This window comes from Trichosurus vulpecula, chromosome 4, assembly GCF_011100635.1.
Source record: "Trichosurus vulpecula isolate mTriVul1 chromosome 4, mTriVul1.pri, whole genome shotgun sequence".
NCBI classification, from domain to species: domain Eukaryota; kingdom Metazoa; phylum Chordata; class Mammalia; order Diprotodontia; family Phalangeridae; genus Trichosurus; species Trichosurus vulpecula.
The window spans coordinates 120,243,000-120,260,110 of NC_050576.1; the positions used below are offsets into that span (position 1 = coordinate 120,243,000).

Consider the following 17,111-nt stretch of genomic DNA (forward strand, 5'->3'; position numbering starts at 1 on the left):
GGCATTACCCAAAACACGCTCTGGGTGCCTGAGGAAGTTATGCAAGGGTAAAAAGGCAAGTATAGCACATGTGAGTCTGACATAGATGACAGATATATAAACAGTAGAGTTATCGGTGGCAGGGTCATGGGTGACAGGGATGTGAGTAGAATGAGTAGATATGGGAGATAGAATAAAAGGTAATCCATACTGCCAAATCAAGTGGCATCAACCAGACCCTGGTATTCTATCTGAAATATAATAATGACTGTGAGAGCCGTGGCAAGAGTTTTCAGTTTTCCTTCAGGCACCAAGGAGTCAGTACTCTTTAACTTAACAATAATAGCAAAGATGGCTAGCATTTATATAGCACTCAAGGTTTGCAAATCCCTTTATAAATATTTCATTTTATTCTTACAACTCTGGGAGGTTTTAAGAATTCAGATTTTACAGATGAAGAAACTGAATGAAGCAGGCAACAGTTAAGTGACTTGCCCTGAATCACACAGCTAATAAGGGCCTGAGATAGGATTTGAACTCAGTCCTTCCTGACTCCAGTTACAATGCTCTCTATACTGAGTCCCCCCTAAATGTCACTCCAATGATGCTTGCAGCATGGTGAAGAGGAGAGCTTTGGACTCCTTGCTACCAGAGGCATGCATCTGATCTCAATGTATCCCCCCACTATACTATACTGAACATGCAGAGAAATTAAATCAGAAGTCAACTAGCACTCCTTGAAGGGCATGAGAAAGGGCAATCATTTATGCGTGGGTAGTGTGTTTACTAATCACTTGGTTTAATTCATTGTTATTTATTTTGTTATTCTATTATAATATACTGCTTTCTTGCCTTTGAATTCATGTCATTTTGTCTGGTCTGACATAGTGTGGTAGTGGTATGGTCTCAAGTCCTAATTGTGAATACATGATGACCTATGCAAGTATTCTGACCTTGGGTGTAATGAAGGCAGGGTGCTACATAAGCTTAAAGCTTTCTATAAATATCAAGTATTCTTTTCATAATATAGGTTTTGAATATAAAACATTTCTAAAAATGAAGCCATTATATCCCTACAGAACCTTTTAATTCACAAGTTTTATTCCTTACACTTTTTTTAATAAATCAAATGCTCATTTGCCTAATTCAATTCCTAGATGCCATTGATACAAGCAAAAAAGTTCATCTAATTACCTGGTACTGTCCATTTTCCAAATCTATTGTAATCGCCACTCCATTTTCAAGCTCAGTCATGTTTTTAAATACATGAGAAATCCACGAAGTCCCAATATCATTATCATTGATATAAGAGAGCGGATGAGCATCAGGATTCAGCCTCAAAACTCTATCATTGGTTGTGTCATCTGCATCATTAGGGAGGCAGTACCGCTGCACCAAAGGATGGACCCTCGGGTGGCTGACAGGGCAACGGCACTCTGTCTGGGTGTGCAAGTAGAGTAATTCTCCAGAGAAAACTTCCATAATGTCTCTATGGAGACCACAAGAAAGGCAGTCAGTCAAGGGCATGACAAAACAGTTCAACAAAGAATAAAACTTCAAAAAGCAGGTATAAAATAGGCTACTTTTCCTATGATAATGGAATTGCTAAGTATCAATTTAACTTCAATAATTTGGCATATATAAAAAGAAAGTAAAAATAGCTCTGGAGAATGAAGGCAGTATGATAACATAGTATTCAGAACTAGTTCAACAACTGGTGACAAAAATGGCAATTAACTAATTAATGGGAACCTGGAGGGAGGTCAGCAGAGGCATTTCCAAATGCAATATCTTTGACTCTGTTCCATTCAATGTTGTCAGCAATTTTTATCAAAGAGGAAAAGTCCCAATAGAAAGAGCAGGAAAATCTGCAATCAGGAGAAACCTGGGTTCAAATCTTTATTCTGATACTTACAAATTTTATGAAGGCAGAGGTGGGCATGACTATAAAATGTAGAAATGATGCAAAACTGGAAGGAATGAGCTAATCTTTAGATGGGTCACCAGGCTACACTTAATGGGACTATGAAGGAGGCACAGCTTCCATGAAAAAGGAGATGATGGTATCACTGTATCTGCTTTTATCATATCTCATCAAGAATATTTACTGTGTTCAGGCCTTAGGAAGGAAACTAACAAATGGGAGACAGTCCAGAGGAGAGCAACCACAATGGTAAAGGGCTTTGAGACCATGTCACATAAGGATCAGTTTAAGGAAGTGGGGTTGTTTAAGCAGGAAAAGAGAAAATTTAGGGATTAGATAATAGCTACAGTCAAGTATTTGCAGGGATGCAGTGTGGAAAAGGAATGGTTTATCCTGCTCTGCATCAAAGGGCAGAACTGGGAGCAATAAGAAGTTCCAAAGAGGCAGGTTATATAGACTTGATGACATTGAAAACTTTCCTCTTAGAGGTCTTCAAGAGGGAGGTTGTAACTCAAAATTATGTAGAACCGAGTGCCGTAAACTAAAAATAAAAAAAAAAGAAAAGAAAAAAAAGAGGGAGGTTTTGTCACCACTTGTTGGGCATGTTATAATGAGGATGGCGGGTGGGGGCGGAATTGCCATTCCCATTCTAAAATGTTACTGATCTGGTGCTAGCCTTTCTATAGTGTTTTAAAGTTTGCAAAGAATTTCACGAATATCTCATTTGAGCCTCATAATAGCTCTGTGAGCTAGATGCTAGTTTCAGACCTCTTTATAGATGAGAAAACTGAGACCAAGTAAGTGTAAATGACTTGCCCAGCGTCACACAGCTAGTATATGTCTGAGGCAAGATTTAAACTCTAATCTTTCTGCTCTGTCCACTGCTCCTCCTAACTACCTAAATAATAGATTCAGGATCCAAAAAGACCACAAGACAGTATGAGGAGCTGAATCTAAGACAAAATCTGGTACAAATAACAATAATAGTAATAATAAAATAAATGCACCTCAACTTGGCTTCAAAAAATGAAATTATTTGCAAAAGTACAGAATGGGGGAGATATAGTTAGACAACTGTCCTAATGACAAATATTTGCTATACTAGGCCAGCAGGAAGGAAAAAAACCCAAGCAATTATTAAGGACTTATATGACAGTCACTATGTTAAATGGTTTACATAGTCTCATTTGATCCTCACAATAATCCTGGGAGGTAGGTGTTACTTTGACCGCTATTTTATAGACAAGAAAACTGAGGCAGACAGAGGATAAGTGACTTGCACAGGGTCTCACAGCTAGAGTCTGAGGCCAATTATATACTAAAGTCTTCCTGACTCTAAGTCCAGTGCTCTATCCACTGCACCACCTACCTGCCCCTCAAACTGAGTTACCCATCACTAAACGTCTTTAAGTAGAATCTGATTAATCGCTTGTGGGGACATTGTAGATGGCATTCATGCTCAGATGTGGGTGAGACTAGGTCACCTCTGAGAGCGCTCACCATTTGGTGTTTCTATTATTTGTTCTAAAAAAAAAACCTGCACTGTAAAAATTTCAGAAAGAAACATCTTTCAACTAGCAATGCTATCTATTTCCTATCTAATCCTATCTATTTCCATGGTTTAGTTTGTATAGGAAATATTCCTCCAGAATAACTAGGGAAAGGAATTTTGAGTGTTGAATGAGAGTTATCATATCTACTATACATTGAGCACCAAATGTTTTCATCCAAGTCATTAAGAAAATAAAAATAAGGCTTAGGACAGAGCCCTGACGAATACCACCAGGGCCGAACTCCCAATTCATATAGTTATTCCTCTATACTTCCCCATCTGGTGTATAAGAATATCACAAGAAACTTTGTCAAATACTTAATGAAATTTAGATAGAGTTTGCATCTCTGTCATTTTGATGACCTGACTTAGTATGAATTTCAAAAAAGAAATGAGGATACTAGCCTGTCCTGATGCCTTTCCAAGATGCACTCTGGACTTCATCTACCGTGCTCCAACTCTTCATCATATAGCCTAACTCCAATCTTAGAAATGATGCACCGGTGGAAGTGTCCTCCAGCCCCTGCAGCCTCTTCTTCTCATTGGATGGCTCCTCCCAGAACCTCCATCTAAGGACGGTGTGGAGGCTAACCAGGTCTCATTCTTCTACATGAGTCTCTACCATAACCCACTCCCACCCCCCAAGCCAGGTATCTTCATCAACTCTACCTCTCCCCACACCCACAAACAACCTTTGCAGTTTCCATTTATGCACTATCTTCCTCCATTAGAGTGTAAGCTCCTTGAGGGCAAGGTCTATTTTTCTGCTTGTAGCTGTATTCTTCTTACATGCCAGGCATATGCAGGTATTTAGTACAGTGCCTAGCATTTAGAAAATGCTTAGTGAGTGCTTCTGACTGTTGACTGTTTATTCTTTGCTGGAATCCAGTAATTATTCCTTTCACTTCTAAGTGCCCAGAAGTGATCCACTTAAAAATCCATTCTAATTTTTTTGATGTAATCACTATGAAGCTAGTCATGGTCAGGTGGTGCAGTGGATAGAGATCTGGACCTGAAGTGAACAAGACTCAAGTTCAAAGTTGGCCTCAAGCACTTACTAGCTGTGTGCCTCTGAACAAGTCACATTCTTGTTTGCCTCAGTTTTCTCATCTATAAAATGGGAGTAATAATAGAACCTAGTTCCCAGGATTGTTGCAGGTATCAAATGAGAGAATATATGTTAAAACTCTTTGTATAACTTAAAGCTATTAAAGCTTTAAATTTAAATAATTAATTAATTAAAACTTTTAAAGTATTAGCTACCTTCTCATTTTTTAAAAAAATAAGACAATTTTTTTCCAATTTTTGGTCTTCTAGATTCTCTTCTTCCATGATCCCTCAAAGACCAATCATAATTGTGTAAAAATATTATTACTCAATAACTTAAGGTGTCCTGTCCTATTAGAGGCCCACATGGATCTGAACCAGAATAAGTACACACCACAGCCAGAGGTTAAAATCAGAGCAGATGCATGTAGAATAAAGCCAAATTGTTAGCAGGAGTGTGAACCAGGGTTGGGGCAGAATAGTAGGATCTTGGGAATTAACTAGATTCAAGAAGTATAGAATGTCCAGTTACGTCTCCCATCACTCTGCCTAAAGCCAGCATTTATGACAGGAAGGCATGATGGTCATATCCTCACCATCCTCCCTAAAGTAGCATGGCTTCTAATTACTGGGGATGCCACAGCTGTCATTTACCTGGACACTATCTTCTCAACTAATGAGGACCATCTCTTCAACCAAGGCTCAGAGAAATGAGGGATCTTGTTCAAGGTGACACAGTTACTTACTGATAGAGCCAGAACTCAAACCCAAGTCTCTGATTGACCTCATTGCTCTGTTTGCTGTACAATATCACATCTCAAACACATTCCTGACAAGGGAATAAATTTACAGGGGGAAGAAAAAAATGCAAAGTGGTCCACCTTTAGACCTTCTGCAGCAGATACCAGTCACAGGTATTAATCTAATCGTGAGTGGCTATAATTAAACATCAGCATACTGTGACTATTTCTGCTCATTTAGAGTAATTGTTGTGACAATATTAATTTAGGAAGAGTTCATTCATTCCATTGATATAGTTTATTTATAATACCAGCAATATGAAAAACACGTGAGGAAGAATTTCTATATCAGGTACAGATAGGGTCATTGGATCATTCATGAGAAGTAACAAATAAGTGACCTTTCATCCACATTTATTTCTGAATGACTTTTCATATATGTCTGAAAGGAGTTGGGGCCAGGGCCACATGCCAATGTCTCTGCCTGTGATTCATCACTGCAGATCTTGGCACCCTGAGTTGCTCTCCTGGCCCTATATCCCACATACACTGCCAGGAGAGAAAGAGGGAAAAATACCAAGCAAGAATTTTTTTTGTTTATCAAGAGTCCACGTACCTGTCCTAAACAAGAATTAAGGATCATATGGAAACAGAGTCCTCAACCCAATGTGATTTCCAATTTTCTCACATTGGTTAATTGCATTAACCAGATATTATAAAGAGGACAGATGCATTCTCCAATATGTCACAGGGAAAAAAAAACTGGACGTGGTAGGTAGTATTTCCATGTGGTGATCGATTTTAATAAATCACATCATTTCCTTTAAATTACATTAATAGGTTTGCTCAACACCAAAGGGAACCAAAAGAGTTCATCACTTTCTCTCAAGAAAGAACTTCATCTGGATCATATATACTGAAAGGAGAATTGCAGAACATACTTAGAAATTCAGGCAAAGGTAGCCTATAATAAAGTTGAACAGGGAGGAAAAAAAAGATCTTCCCTTTGAAATGTGTTCTGGTGTCACACGACATTTAGGCAGCCTTTGAATATTCAATAATGAAAGGCTTTTGCTTAACCAGCCAGGCTACAGTAACAGACTGTAAGTCTCTTGAGGGAAAGGACTTTTGGTGTCCCCTACACTTAGAGTGTCTGTCACGGAGTAGGTACTGAATAAAGGCTGGGTAAATCAACATAAGTAGAAATGAAATCTAATGGAATAGAATTGCAATCCTCTTCTTCAGGTGATTCTCAAACTTAGAAATCTCCCACACAGATAATTTGCATGTGAATTATCAGGAATCTTCAATTGCTAAGTAGTTCAATTTAACAATCCAGATCCCTACTGAAGCAATGGGCAGGTAAATGATACAGTGGATGGAGTGCTGGGCCTGGAGACAGGAAGACTCACCTTTGTGAGTTCAAATCTGGCCTCAAACAATTACTAGCTGTGTAGGCAAGTCACTTAACATTATTTGCCTCAGTTTCCTCATCTGTAAAATCATCTGGAGAAGCAAATGGCAAACTACTCCAGTATCTTTGCCAAGAAAAGCCCAAATGGGATCATGAAGAGGGAGGGCATAACTAAAAAATGGCTGAACAACAGCAACATTGCAGCAATATGAATGGATTTCATCTTGTTTTCTAGTCAAGAGAATTAATAGGATATACTCATCAAACATATATCACTTTGTTATAGGAATACAAGGCAAGAAGAAATCTTAAAAGGGCAGTCAGGATATCCTTGAAGGCACTTAAACTATACTTAGGCTGCAAAAAAAAATCCATATTGTTTTTTACATTATGTTTAAGGAATATTTTTTTGATTCAACCTCAGGAAATTGTTCTTATAGTTAGCCTAAATTTTTTCTTATTATTTATTTAGTAGAAATGATAAAATCAATTTAATTCAATTTATCAGACACTTTTTAACTCCCTATTTTCCCTAGAGGGGGAGAGAGAGAAAAAAGTACTTATTAAGTGCCTCCTATGTGATAGGCACTGTTTAAAGTGTTTTAGACTAGACAACAATCCTAGTGACAAATACTTATTGTTCCAGTTCACTAGGAAGGAAAGGAAATAAGCATTTATCAAGGAACTGCTACATGACAGGCACTATACTAAGTGTTTTACAAATATTATTTCATTTGATTCTCACCACAACCCCAAGAGGTAGTGGTATTATTATCCCCATTTTACAATTAAGAAAACTGAGTAGACAGGCAAGAGGCTTGGTTAAGTGACTTGCCCTGGGGTTATAGAGCTAGTTAAGTGTCTGAGGCAGAATTTGAACTCAGATCCTCCTGACTCCAGGCCCAGCCCTCTATCCATGGCATCGCTAGATTCCCAGGTCAAGGATATACGGACAAAGCAACTGTCTACTGTGGAAGGGGGCAGGGGGCATTCAATTATATAATAATCTTCATGTAACTCAACCTTCTTTTCTCCAAGTAAAATAAGCCTTTAGTCTTTCCTCGCAGATCCAAATTTCTTAAACATCCTCATCATTTCACGTTCCTAATATGGAGAACAATGTACTCAATGAAATGGCTCTAAAAAGGAAATCTGGCAACTTCATAAAAAAGCATTAGGAGTTATTTCACACAGACTATTCAAAGAACATTTCAAGAGGCTGTGCCAAATAGTGTAACATAGCTTGTTTCTAACTTGAGTTTTCCTAGAGAAAGTCCTTTGTCAAGTATTTGATCAATGGCATATTTTAAAGCATTACCCAGTGGAGTAAGGTGGGGGAACAGCCACAGACTAGAGCCCAGAGCAAACACGGTAAACATTAATTATATGATGTTTGCAAGATACTGTAAAGATGAAAAATGCTATAATTTTCACTCTATTCTTATTTAAGTGAATTCAGCATTTATTCACACCCTTCTGGAGCTTTACAAGACTGTATCTGTTTACCTGTTTGGAAGGGCCACTTGGTATAATCGAAAATCTTGCATTCTTCCGATAAATTGCTCTGAACCTGCAGAAATACATACATTACAGATTATTCTACTCTGACATAGCAGGGTGGTATGGGGGAGGGCATCAATCCGAAATATCTTTAAAGGGACAGTAATGAGACATATTCATAATACACCTACCCTCTCGCTGTGTCCTCATCAGATTCTTACAGACCTAAACATTCTAATACTTATCATTAAATAGTTGTATTTGGGACTTCTTTGCAAGGACATTAACAGTCTTCTCTGTAAAGAATAAAGTATGGAAGGCTCCTTGTTAAGCTATTCACTGATATGTGACAGTCATTGCATTTAGATCTAGAAGGTCTCTCAGATATTATCTAGTACAACCACTTCATTTGACAGATGAAGAAGTAATGAGTGACTTACCCAAGTTTACACAGATAATGAGTAACAGTCAGGATCCCTCTAACTCAAACTATGACATGGTCTATCTCTAAGAAATACTCAAAGGCAAACAAGGAATAACAAAATCTTCCAAAAATTGCTTGGAATTTTTCCCTTTTTCCCTTCTCTACTCCAAGAACATTTGTTATTCCCAAAATTCTCTGTCTAAAGTTGGTCCAGTTTACCTAGGTGGTTCCCTGGGAAATTACTAACCGAGAAGTGTACTTGGGATAGACCAGCAAGTGACAATTGTTAGAGTTCAGTAGCCTTAAATAGCAAGGGTTAAGACTCACACTACAATGTCAGGGAGAGAATAGGAGAGAGAGGAGGAGAGAAGAGAGGACAAGAGAGAAGAGAAGAGAGAAAAAGAGAGAGGAAACAGGAAAGGAGAGAGGGGGAAGGGGTGGGGAAAGAACTGGGAAAAGACCACAATCAGGGAAGTAGGTCAACTGATAAATGGAAGAAAAAAAAAGGCAACAGTCTCCATTGACCCCAATAAGGGAACCAGTCTCTCTCTCATTCTGAAGCTGCCAATAAGCAGCATATAAAAGCAGAAGAAACCAACATTTATGGGCTAGTGTTTAGGTTGGCCTCTCCTATTGAACTTTGAGAACTTTGTGCTTTGGAAGGAGGGAGAAGACAGGCATGTGAGACTTGGTTGTGGGAAAGCAGCTGAGCTCTGGCATTTCACATACCTTAATGGTTTATCCTGAGTATAAATCTATGTTTTTGTTCTCTGATGTTTTATATGTTGGAGAACTTTTGCTCACCAGACTGTTGCAAACTGCCCAAAGTCTTAGCTGCAAAGCACACCGAAAAACTGAGCAAAGATGACTGTTACAAGGACAGAGTCTACTACATCTTTGATATGCCTCCTGAACCCTTCCCTATTCACATGTCATTCATTAAGTGTCCAACATTTATGTAGCACCCACAGTTTATAGAACACTACACTAGGCACTGGGGTAGACATCAAATTCAAATGTTCCCTTAGGCATGTCTCCATCCTTCAGAGGTTATAGGGCCCTCTTGTTGGTGATCCTTTGTTTTCAAAGAGGACCAACGAGAATACCAGATAATGTCTTAACTTGGGCATGGATTGGATTTGTGAGACAGAGTTGCACAATGTCATAGGGGAGAAACAAGGCAAATGCCATATCGAGGGCAAAAGCAACTTTCCGCTTATCAAGATGTTATTTTTCAGCCTAGAATCTCAAAATCAGAGAAAATCACAGGCCCTCAAAAGAAATCATGAAAGAGCAATAAGAAAGTTCATGGCTCCTAACCTCCCTTATTAATATATCCAAGTCAGAAAAAAAATTGAAAAAATTTCAAAGTTTAAGCCACTAATATGAAAATCTTAAAGATCCATTTGCAACTCCCATAATGCAATCTCCTTAACTCAGCCTTTAAGAGAAACAGTATGATAGAGTTGGAGACAACACGGCTGAATAGAAGCCTAGATTCAAAGCCAGGAAGATCCGGCCTTGGACACCTAAAAGCTGTGTGATTCTGTCAATCACAATTTTTTTTTTACCCTCAGTTTCCTATCTCCAAAATGGAGACACTGATCATTGCGTTCCTTACTTCTTAGGGTCATTGTTGAAACTACAAAAACTATTTAAGTGGAAGCTATCATTACTAGTAAGAGAAATGGAAATTTGGATTATAACAATCTGATTGCTGATGTTTTAAATAACTGAAATATCAAATCGAGAAAAGCAAAAATGACAAAAATAGTGATATGGTCAAAGCATGGGCCACTACTGAAGCACACCACCTATGATCCATGACTTTAAATCATTACCATGGTTACTTAAAAACTTCTAGTGGGGAAATTGGCACCCAGATCTCATTTTGTTGATCATGAAATAGAAACTCTCCTAACAGGAAATGCCGGAGTCCATTTTCCACAAAACTAGAAATTGATTCAAATCATAGAAAATTAGAGTTAGAAAGGACCTCAGAGATCTTCTAGTTCAAGTCCCTCATTTTATAGTCAAGGAAATTATGATCCAGAGAGCCAAAGTTATTTGCGCAAGGTCACACAGCTAATGAATGGCAAAGCCAGATCTAGAAGCTAGATCTCCCAGTTATCATTCTAGTATTCTTTTCACTACACCATAGTTTGGTTGGAATCTATGTCTCAAAATTTAACAAAGCAGCCTAGAGAGATTCCTCTAAAGTCCTTGATAAATTGTGAGTCATCTATTCAACAGCCAAGAATCATATTTTAGAAAGTGAGCTGTAAAAAACCTCCAAGGACATGGGCTTAAAGATGGACCTTACTCACTCTTATCCAGGCTACCAATTTTAATTTGAGTCAATGAGTGTTTGTTGGAACGATTATTCTAAGGAGGTACTTCCTTGAAACATGCTCCTATGGCAAAGAGGGCCCTAAATGATACGAATCAAGCAATGAACAGACATGACTCATATCAGCAGGAAATCATTACTGACCATCCACAGACTAAATAATGAGTTGAAGGAAGTAGAGCAATATAGCAACCAGGTGCCACGCTAGGTTTTGCTCAATGGGGAAAATCTGATTAAACAACCTAAGATATTAATCAGAATGAAAATTGATTTGGAATAGAATCATTATCCCATGGAAAGTAGATAAACTCAGTGGCATCATAAGCCACATAAAGAATGAACTGGAACCATTTACTTGATTACAAGACCAAAATCATTAGGATTTTAAGATAAGTGTTCAGAGAAGATTGAAGATTTTGTTCCTACGATCAAGTTACAATTGTTAAGTCATTATACTAACTATCCATCAGTCTTTAGAATTGTGGGGACAGGTCTGCATCTATCTGCATCTACTGTGTTCTATTGGCACCTAAAAAGAATTACTCTGACCCAAATATCATAGAACAATAAGATTCCTACACTGCTAGTTTCAATTTTACGAGCACCATTTTTTTCAATCATTTCTCAATAATGCTGAATACTGGAACAAACTAAATTCAGCCCAAGTAATTCTCACACAGTCAAGCTAACATAAGAGGGAAAATGCCCCTTTTCTCAATAGAGTCACCATCGAGTTGGTGGAAGCAAAATTTATATTAATAAAACAATTAAAATAATAGAAGATAATCAAGTGTCCTCTACACTGTATCAGAAATGAGAGGAGGGAGCTGCCAATGGAGGCTTAATTGGAGGAAGTGAAACAGGTTAGACTTTAGAGAAGAAAGGGGAGAGGAGATGTGTTTGAGGGTTTTCATCCACGTTAAGCCCTCTACATGTGACCTTGATTCTATTCTCTTCCCAACTTCTCATAGCTGTTTACTTTGTCAACTACTTCTTTTCTTTGGCATCTTCAATATCTTCCCCTATGATCTCATCATTCTACAAACATGCTTAAATTTCCTTATCTTAAAAAAACCAAAGTTTCTCAACCCTGGTACCATATCAAGGTACTACATAGCTCTCTAGACCTACACATACGTAGATATTTCTATATATCTCTTTCCTTCCTTTTGCCTAAAACCTTCTCTGAGTGGTCCATAATCTTGTCCTCTATTTCCTATTTACTCATTATAGGATCATAGATTGAAAACTGCGGAAGGCTTTGGAGGTTGTCTCATGCAAACATTTCATTTTACAAATGAGAAAACTGAGGTTCAGAGAGGTTAAGTGATTTGACAAGGAGTGTCAGAACCAGGGTTCAAACCAATATCCTCTGATTGTAAATCCAATGTTCTTCCCAGTTATCTTATGCTGTACCTTCTCCCTTGAAAAATGGATCCCTCCCCAACCAGTCTTTTAAAATTGTTATTTCAAAGGCCAACAAGATTTCTCAATTCCCTTTCCTCCTCCCCCTCTCCCCCAGTGGCCCTTCTCAGTCCTCTTGCTCTTTGGCCTATTTGTAACATCTGACTTCATTAAGACCTCCTTCCTTCTTAAAATGCCTTTCTTTCCATGGCTCTCTGTATTTTTTTTAATTTAATTCATTTATTTAACATATTTAGTTTTCAGCATGGGTTTTCACAAGAGTTTGAATTACAAATTTTCTCCCCATTTCTAACTTTGAGTTCCAAATTCTCCCCCCTCCTCCCTTCCCACCCACCCTCCCCAAGAAGTCAAGCAATTCAACATGGGCCACATGTGTATCATTATGTATAACCCTTCCACAATACTCACATTGTGAAAGACTAACTATATTTTGCTCCTTCCCAATCCCTCCCCCTTTATTGAATTTTTTCCCTTGACCCTGTCCCCTTTTGAAAGTGTTTGTTTTTGATTACCTCCACCCCCATCTGCCCTCCCCTCCATCATCCCTCCCTTTATTTTTCTTCTTCCCTCTTCTTTCCTGTGGGGTAAGATACCCAATTGGGTATGTATGGTATTCCCTCCTCAGGCCAAATCTGATGAGAGCAACATTCACTCATTCCCCCCTCACCTGCCCTCTCCCCTCCTCCCACAGAACTGCTTCCTCTTGCCACCTTTATGCAAGATAATCCACCCCATTCTATCTCTCCCTATCTCCCTCTCTCAATATATTCCTCTCTCATCCCTTAATTTGATTTTATTTCTTTTAGACATCTTCCCTTCATCTTCAACTTACCCTATGTCCGCTCTCTCTATGTGTATATATATATATATATATATACACCTATATATATACATACATACACATTCACTTATATATATACATAAACACATATACATATATGCATAGTCCCTTCAGCTACCCTAATACTGAGGTCTCATGAATCATACATGTTATCTTTCCATGTAGGAATGTAAACAAAACAGTTCAACTTTAGTAAGTCCCTTGCAATTTCTTTTTCTTGTTCTTTTTCTTGATTACCTTTTCATGCTTCTCTTGATTCTTGTGTTTGAAAGTCAAATTTTCTATTCAGCTCTGGTCTTTTCACTGAGAAAGCTTGAAAGTCCTCTATTTTATTGAAAATCCATATTTTGCCTTGATACATGATACTCAGTTTTGCTGGGTAGGTGATTCTTGGTTTTAATCCTAGCTCCATTGACCTCTGGAATATCATATTCCAAGCCCCTCGATCTCTTAATGTAGAAGCTGCCAGATCTTGGATTATTCTGATTGTGTTTCCACAATACTCAAATTGTTTCTTTCTTGCTGCTTGCAGTATTTTCTCCTTCATCTGGGAGCTCTGGAATTTGGCATCAATATTCCTAGGAGATTTCTTTTTGGGATCTATTTGAGGAGGTGATCGATGGATTCTTTCAATTTCTATTTTGCCTTGTGGCTCTAGAATATCAGGGCAGTTCTCTTTGATAATTTCTTGAAAGATGGTATCTAGGCTCTTTTTTTGATCATGCCTTTCACATAGTCCAATAATTTTAAAATTATCTCTCCTGGATCTATTTTCCAGGTCAGTGGTTTTTCCAATGAGATATTTCACATTGTCTTCCATTTTTTCATTCCTTTGGTTCTGTTTTATAATATCTTGATTTCTCATCAAGTCACTAGCTTCCACTTGTTCCAATCTAATTTTTAAAGTAGTATTTTCTTCAGTGGTCTTTTGGACCTCCTTTTCCATTTGGCTAATTCTGCCTTTCAAGGCATTCTTCTCCTCATTGGCTTTTTGGAGCTCTTTTGCCATTTGAGTTAGTCTGTTTTTTAAGGTGTTGTTTTCTTCAGTGTATTTTTCAGTATTTTTTTGGGTCTCCTTTAGCAAGTCATTGACTTGTTTTTCATGGTTTTCTCGCATCCTTCTGATTTCTCTTCCCAATTTTTCCTCTACTTCTCTAACTTGCTTTTCCAAATCCTTTTTGAGCTCTTCCATGGCCTGGGACCAGTTCCTGTTTTTCTTGGAAGTTTCTGTTGTAGGCTCTTTGACTTTGTTAACTTCTTCTGTCTGTATGTTTTGGTCTTCTTTGTCACCAAAGAAAGAATGCAAAGTCTGAGACTGAATCTGGGTGCATTTTCGCTGCCTGGCCATATTTCCCAACCAACTAACTTGACCCTTGAGTTTTTCAGCGGGGTATGACTGCTTGTAGACTAAAGAGTTCTATGTTCCACATTTGGGGGGGATGTGCCAGCTCTGCCACACCAGCACTGCTCCTTCCCCAAGAACCCCCACCCAGCCCGGACTGGGCTTAGATCTTCAGCAGGCTGTGCACTCCTGCTCTGATCTGCCACTTAATTCCTCCCACAAGGTGGGCCTGGGGCCGGAAGCAACAACAGCTGTAGCTGCCCCACCTCCACTGCCCCCGGGGCTGGAAGCCGAACCGCAAACTCCTTCCACTCCCACAGCTTTTCCCACTAACCTTCTCCACTGTCTTTGGTGTTTGTGGGTTGAGAAGTCTGGTAACTGCCGCAGCTCACTGATTCAGGGTGCTAGGGCCGGCTCTGCCTAGCTCCTGGTCTGGTTGGTTCACACCACTCAGGCTGGGCTCTGCTCCACTCCGTTCCCAGCTCCCAGCTCCGTGTGGGATAGACCTCACCCAGAGACCATCCAGGCTGTCCTGGGCTGGAGCCCTGCTTCCCTCTGCTGTTTTGTGGGTTCTGCAGTTCTAGAATTGGTTCTGAGCCATTTTTTATAGGTTTTTGGAGGGACTCAGCAGGGAGGTCACGCTAGTCCCTGCTTTCCAGCCGCCATCTTCAACTCTCTGTATTTTAAGAAGTATGTTGATAAGCTGAAGCACAATGAAAGAATGATAGCTAGGACTGGGAAAGGTCTTATGATCATAACATATGAGGATTGGTCAAGGAAACTTGGGAAATTTAAACTGAAGAAGACAAGACTTAAAAGGAATATGAAAACTCTTTCAAAAATTGTCATGTAGAAGTAAAAAAAAGATTAAGCTTCCCACAATTACTGGCACATAGTAAGGACTTAATACTTATTGACTAATTAACACACTTCTTGGCTTCAGAGGGCTGAATTTAAAACTATGGGTAGAAATTCCAAAAAGGTAGATTCGGACTCACAGTAAGGAAAACCTCCCAACAATTAGAGCTACCCAAAATTAGAATTGGCTGCTTAGAGAAATAGTGACTCCTCTCTACCTAGCTGTTAGTAAGCAAAGGCTTAACACTCCCTGCTTCTCTGATTACTTTCAGGCTATTCCCTTCACTGGTTGCAATTCTTCCCTTCCCACACCTACTCCATACATACCCCATCCACCACCACTCCTACAACTCCCTATTACCTAAATTAAAATATTTTCCAAGGTTCTGTGCTGGGCCTTGTTCTTATCTCTACACTCTTTTCTATTAGGAGTCTATCCATTCCCACAGCTTTTACTATTAACTCTAAGTAAAAAGCTTCTAAATTTATTTCCAGCCCCAACCTCTCTCCCAATCATAGTCTCCCATTTCCAACTGCCTTCTTGTTATCTCTACCTAGATGCCCCACTGGCACCTTAAATTAAACATTCCCATCCTTGTTCCCTTCAAAGCCAAACTCAAAATTTACTTCCGTCATTGTGAGGCAGGATGGGATAGCGCTATTTGAGCATTTGAAGGAGTGCAGACCAGGGGAAAAGGATGAGACTCATTGTGTTTGGCCTGAGAGGGGCAAAACGAGATGCTATATGTGGTAATTTTGTCACGATGGCCAAAATACTATACATATACATACATATGTGTAAGCATGAGGGGGCATATACCCACACATATATGTATGCATATCTGTATACGTACATATGCATAAATGTGTATATATATATACAAGTACATGCATATACACATATATGTGTGTGTATATACATACATATAGATAGATATAGATATACATGTATAATCTCCCCACACACATGTATCCCCTAACAACTGAAGTTGTCTAAAATTAGAATGGGCTACTTGGAGAGGCAGTGTATTGGACCAAACTGAATATCTTTTTTGTTTTGTTTTGTTTTGTTTTTTTAGAGGGGGAAGGCAAGGCAATTCAGGTTAAGTGATTTGCCCAAGGTCACACACCTAGTACATGTGTTAAGTGTCTGAGGCCAGATTTGAACTCACATCCTCTGGACTCCAGGGCTGGTGCTCTACTCACTGTGTCACCTAGCTGCCCCAAATCTGAATGTCTTAAAGCAGAAGCTAGATGACTACTTACTGGCTATGCTGCTGTTTATATTCCTTTCCAGCACAGTGTGGAGTAGAGGGCCATTGGGGTTCCTTCCAATTCAAAATTCTGTGACTACCTGGACTATTGATTAGTTTCTTAACTTCTCTACCTGCCTCCATTCTCTCCTTTCTCTAATTATTCATACATGTAGCTACCAGAATAATCTTATTAAAGTTCTGATCACAGTAGTGGTTGTTGTTTGTACTTCATTCTCAAAGAGGAACATGACACCAGGAAGATGATGCCATGACTTGGAAGCGAATTAGATTTAAGTGAGGGAGGACTGTGCAAGGTCACCAGTCTCACTTTGTCCTCCAGAGCCATCTAGGTCCAGTGGCAAAATATAGATCAGGGCAAGTGCTTGACTCTGGGCATTTTCTCCCATGTCTGGAATGCTCTCCCTCATCATCTCTGCTTCCTGGTCTCCCTGGCTTCCT

At 39.0% G+C, this 17,111-nt stretch overlaps 1 protein-coding gene across 1 annotated transcript in view; it reads right to left on the minus strand.

The window, feature by feature from the left end:
- USH2A (usherin) overlaps window positions 1–17,111 on the minus strand; it is a 991,863-nt gene that overhangs the window by 898,800 nt on the left and 75,952 nt on the right. Inside the window, exons 4-5 of the mRNA XM_036755334.1 lie at window positions 8,163–8,226; window positions 1,174–1,468 (exon numbers count right to left, since the gene is read on the minus strand). Of these exons, the coding sequence (XP_036611229.1) occupies window positions 1,174–1,468; window positions 8,163–8,226 (359 nt within the window). The remainder of the gene's footprint in view (window positions 1–1,173; window positions 1,469–8,162; window positions 8,227–17,111) is intronic.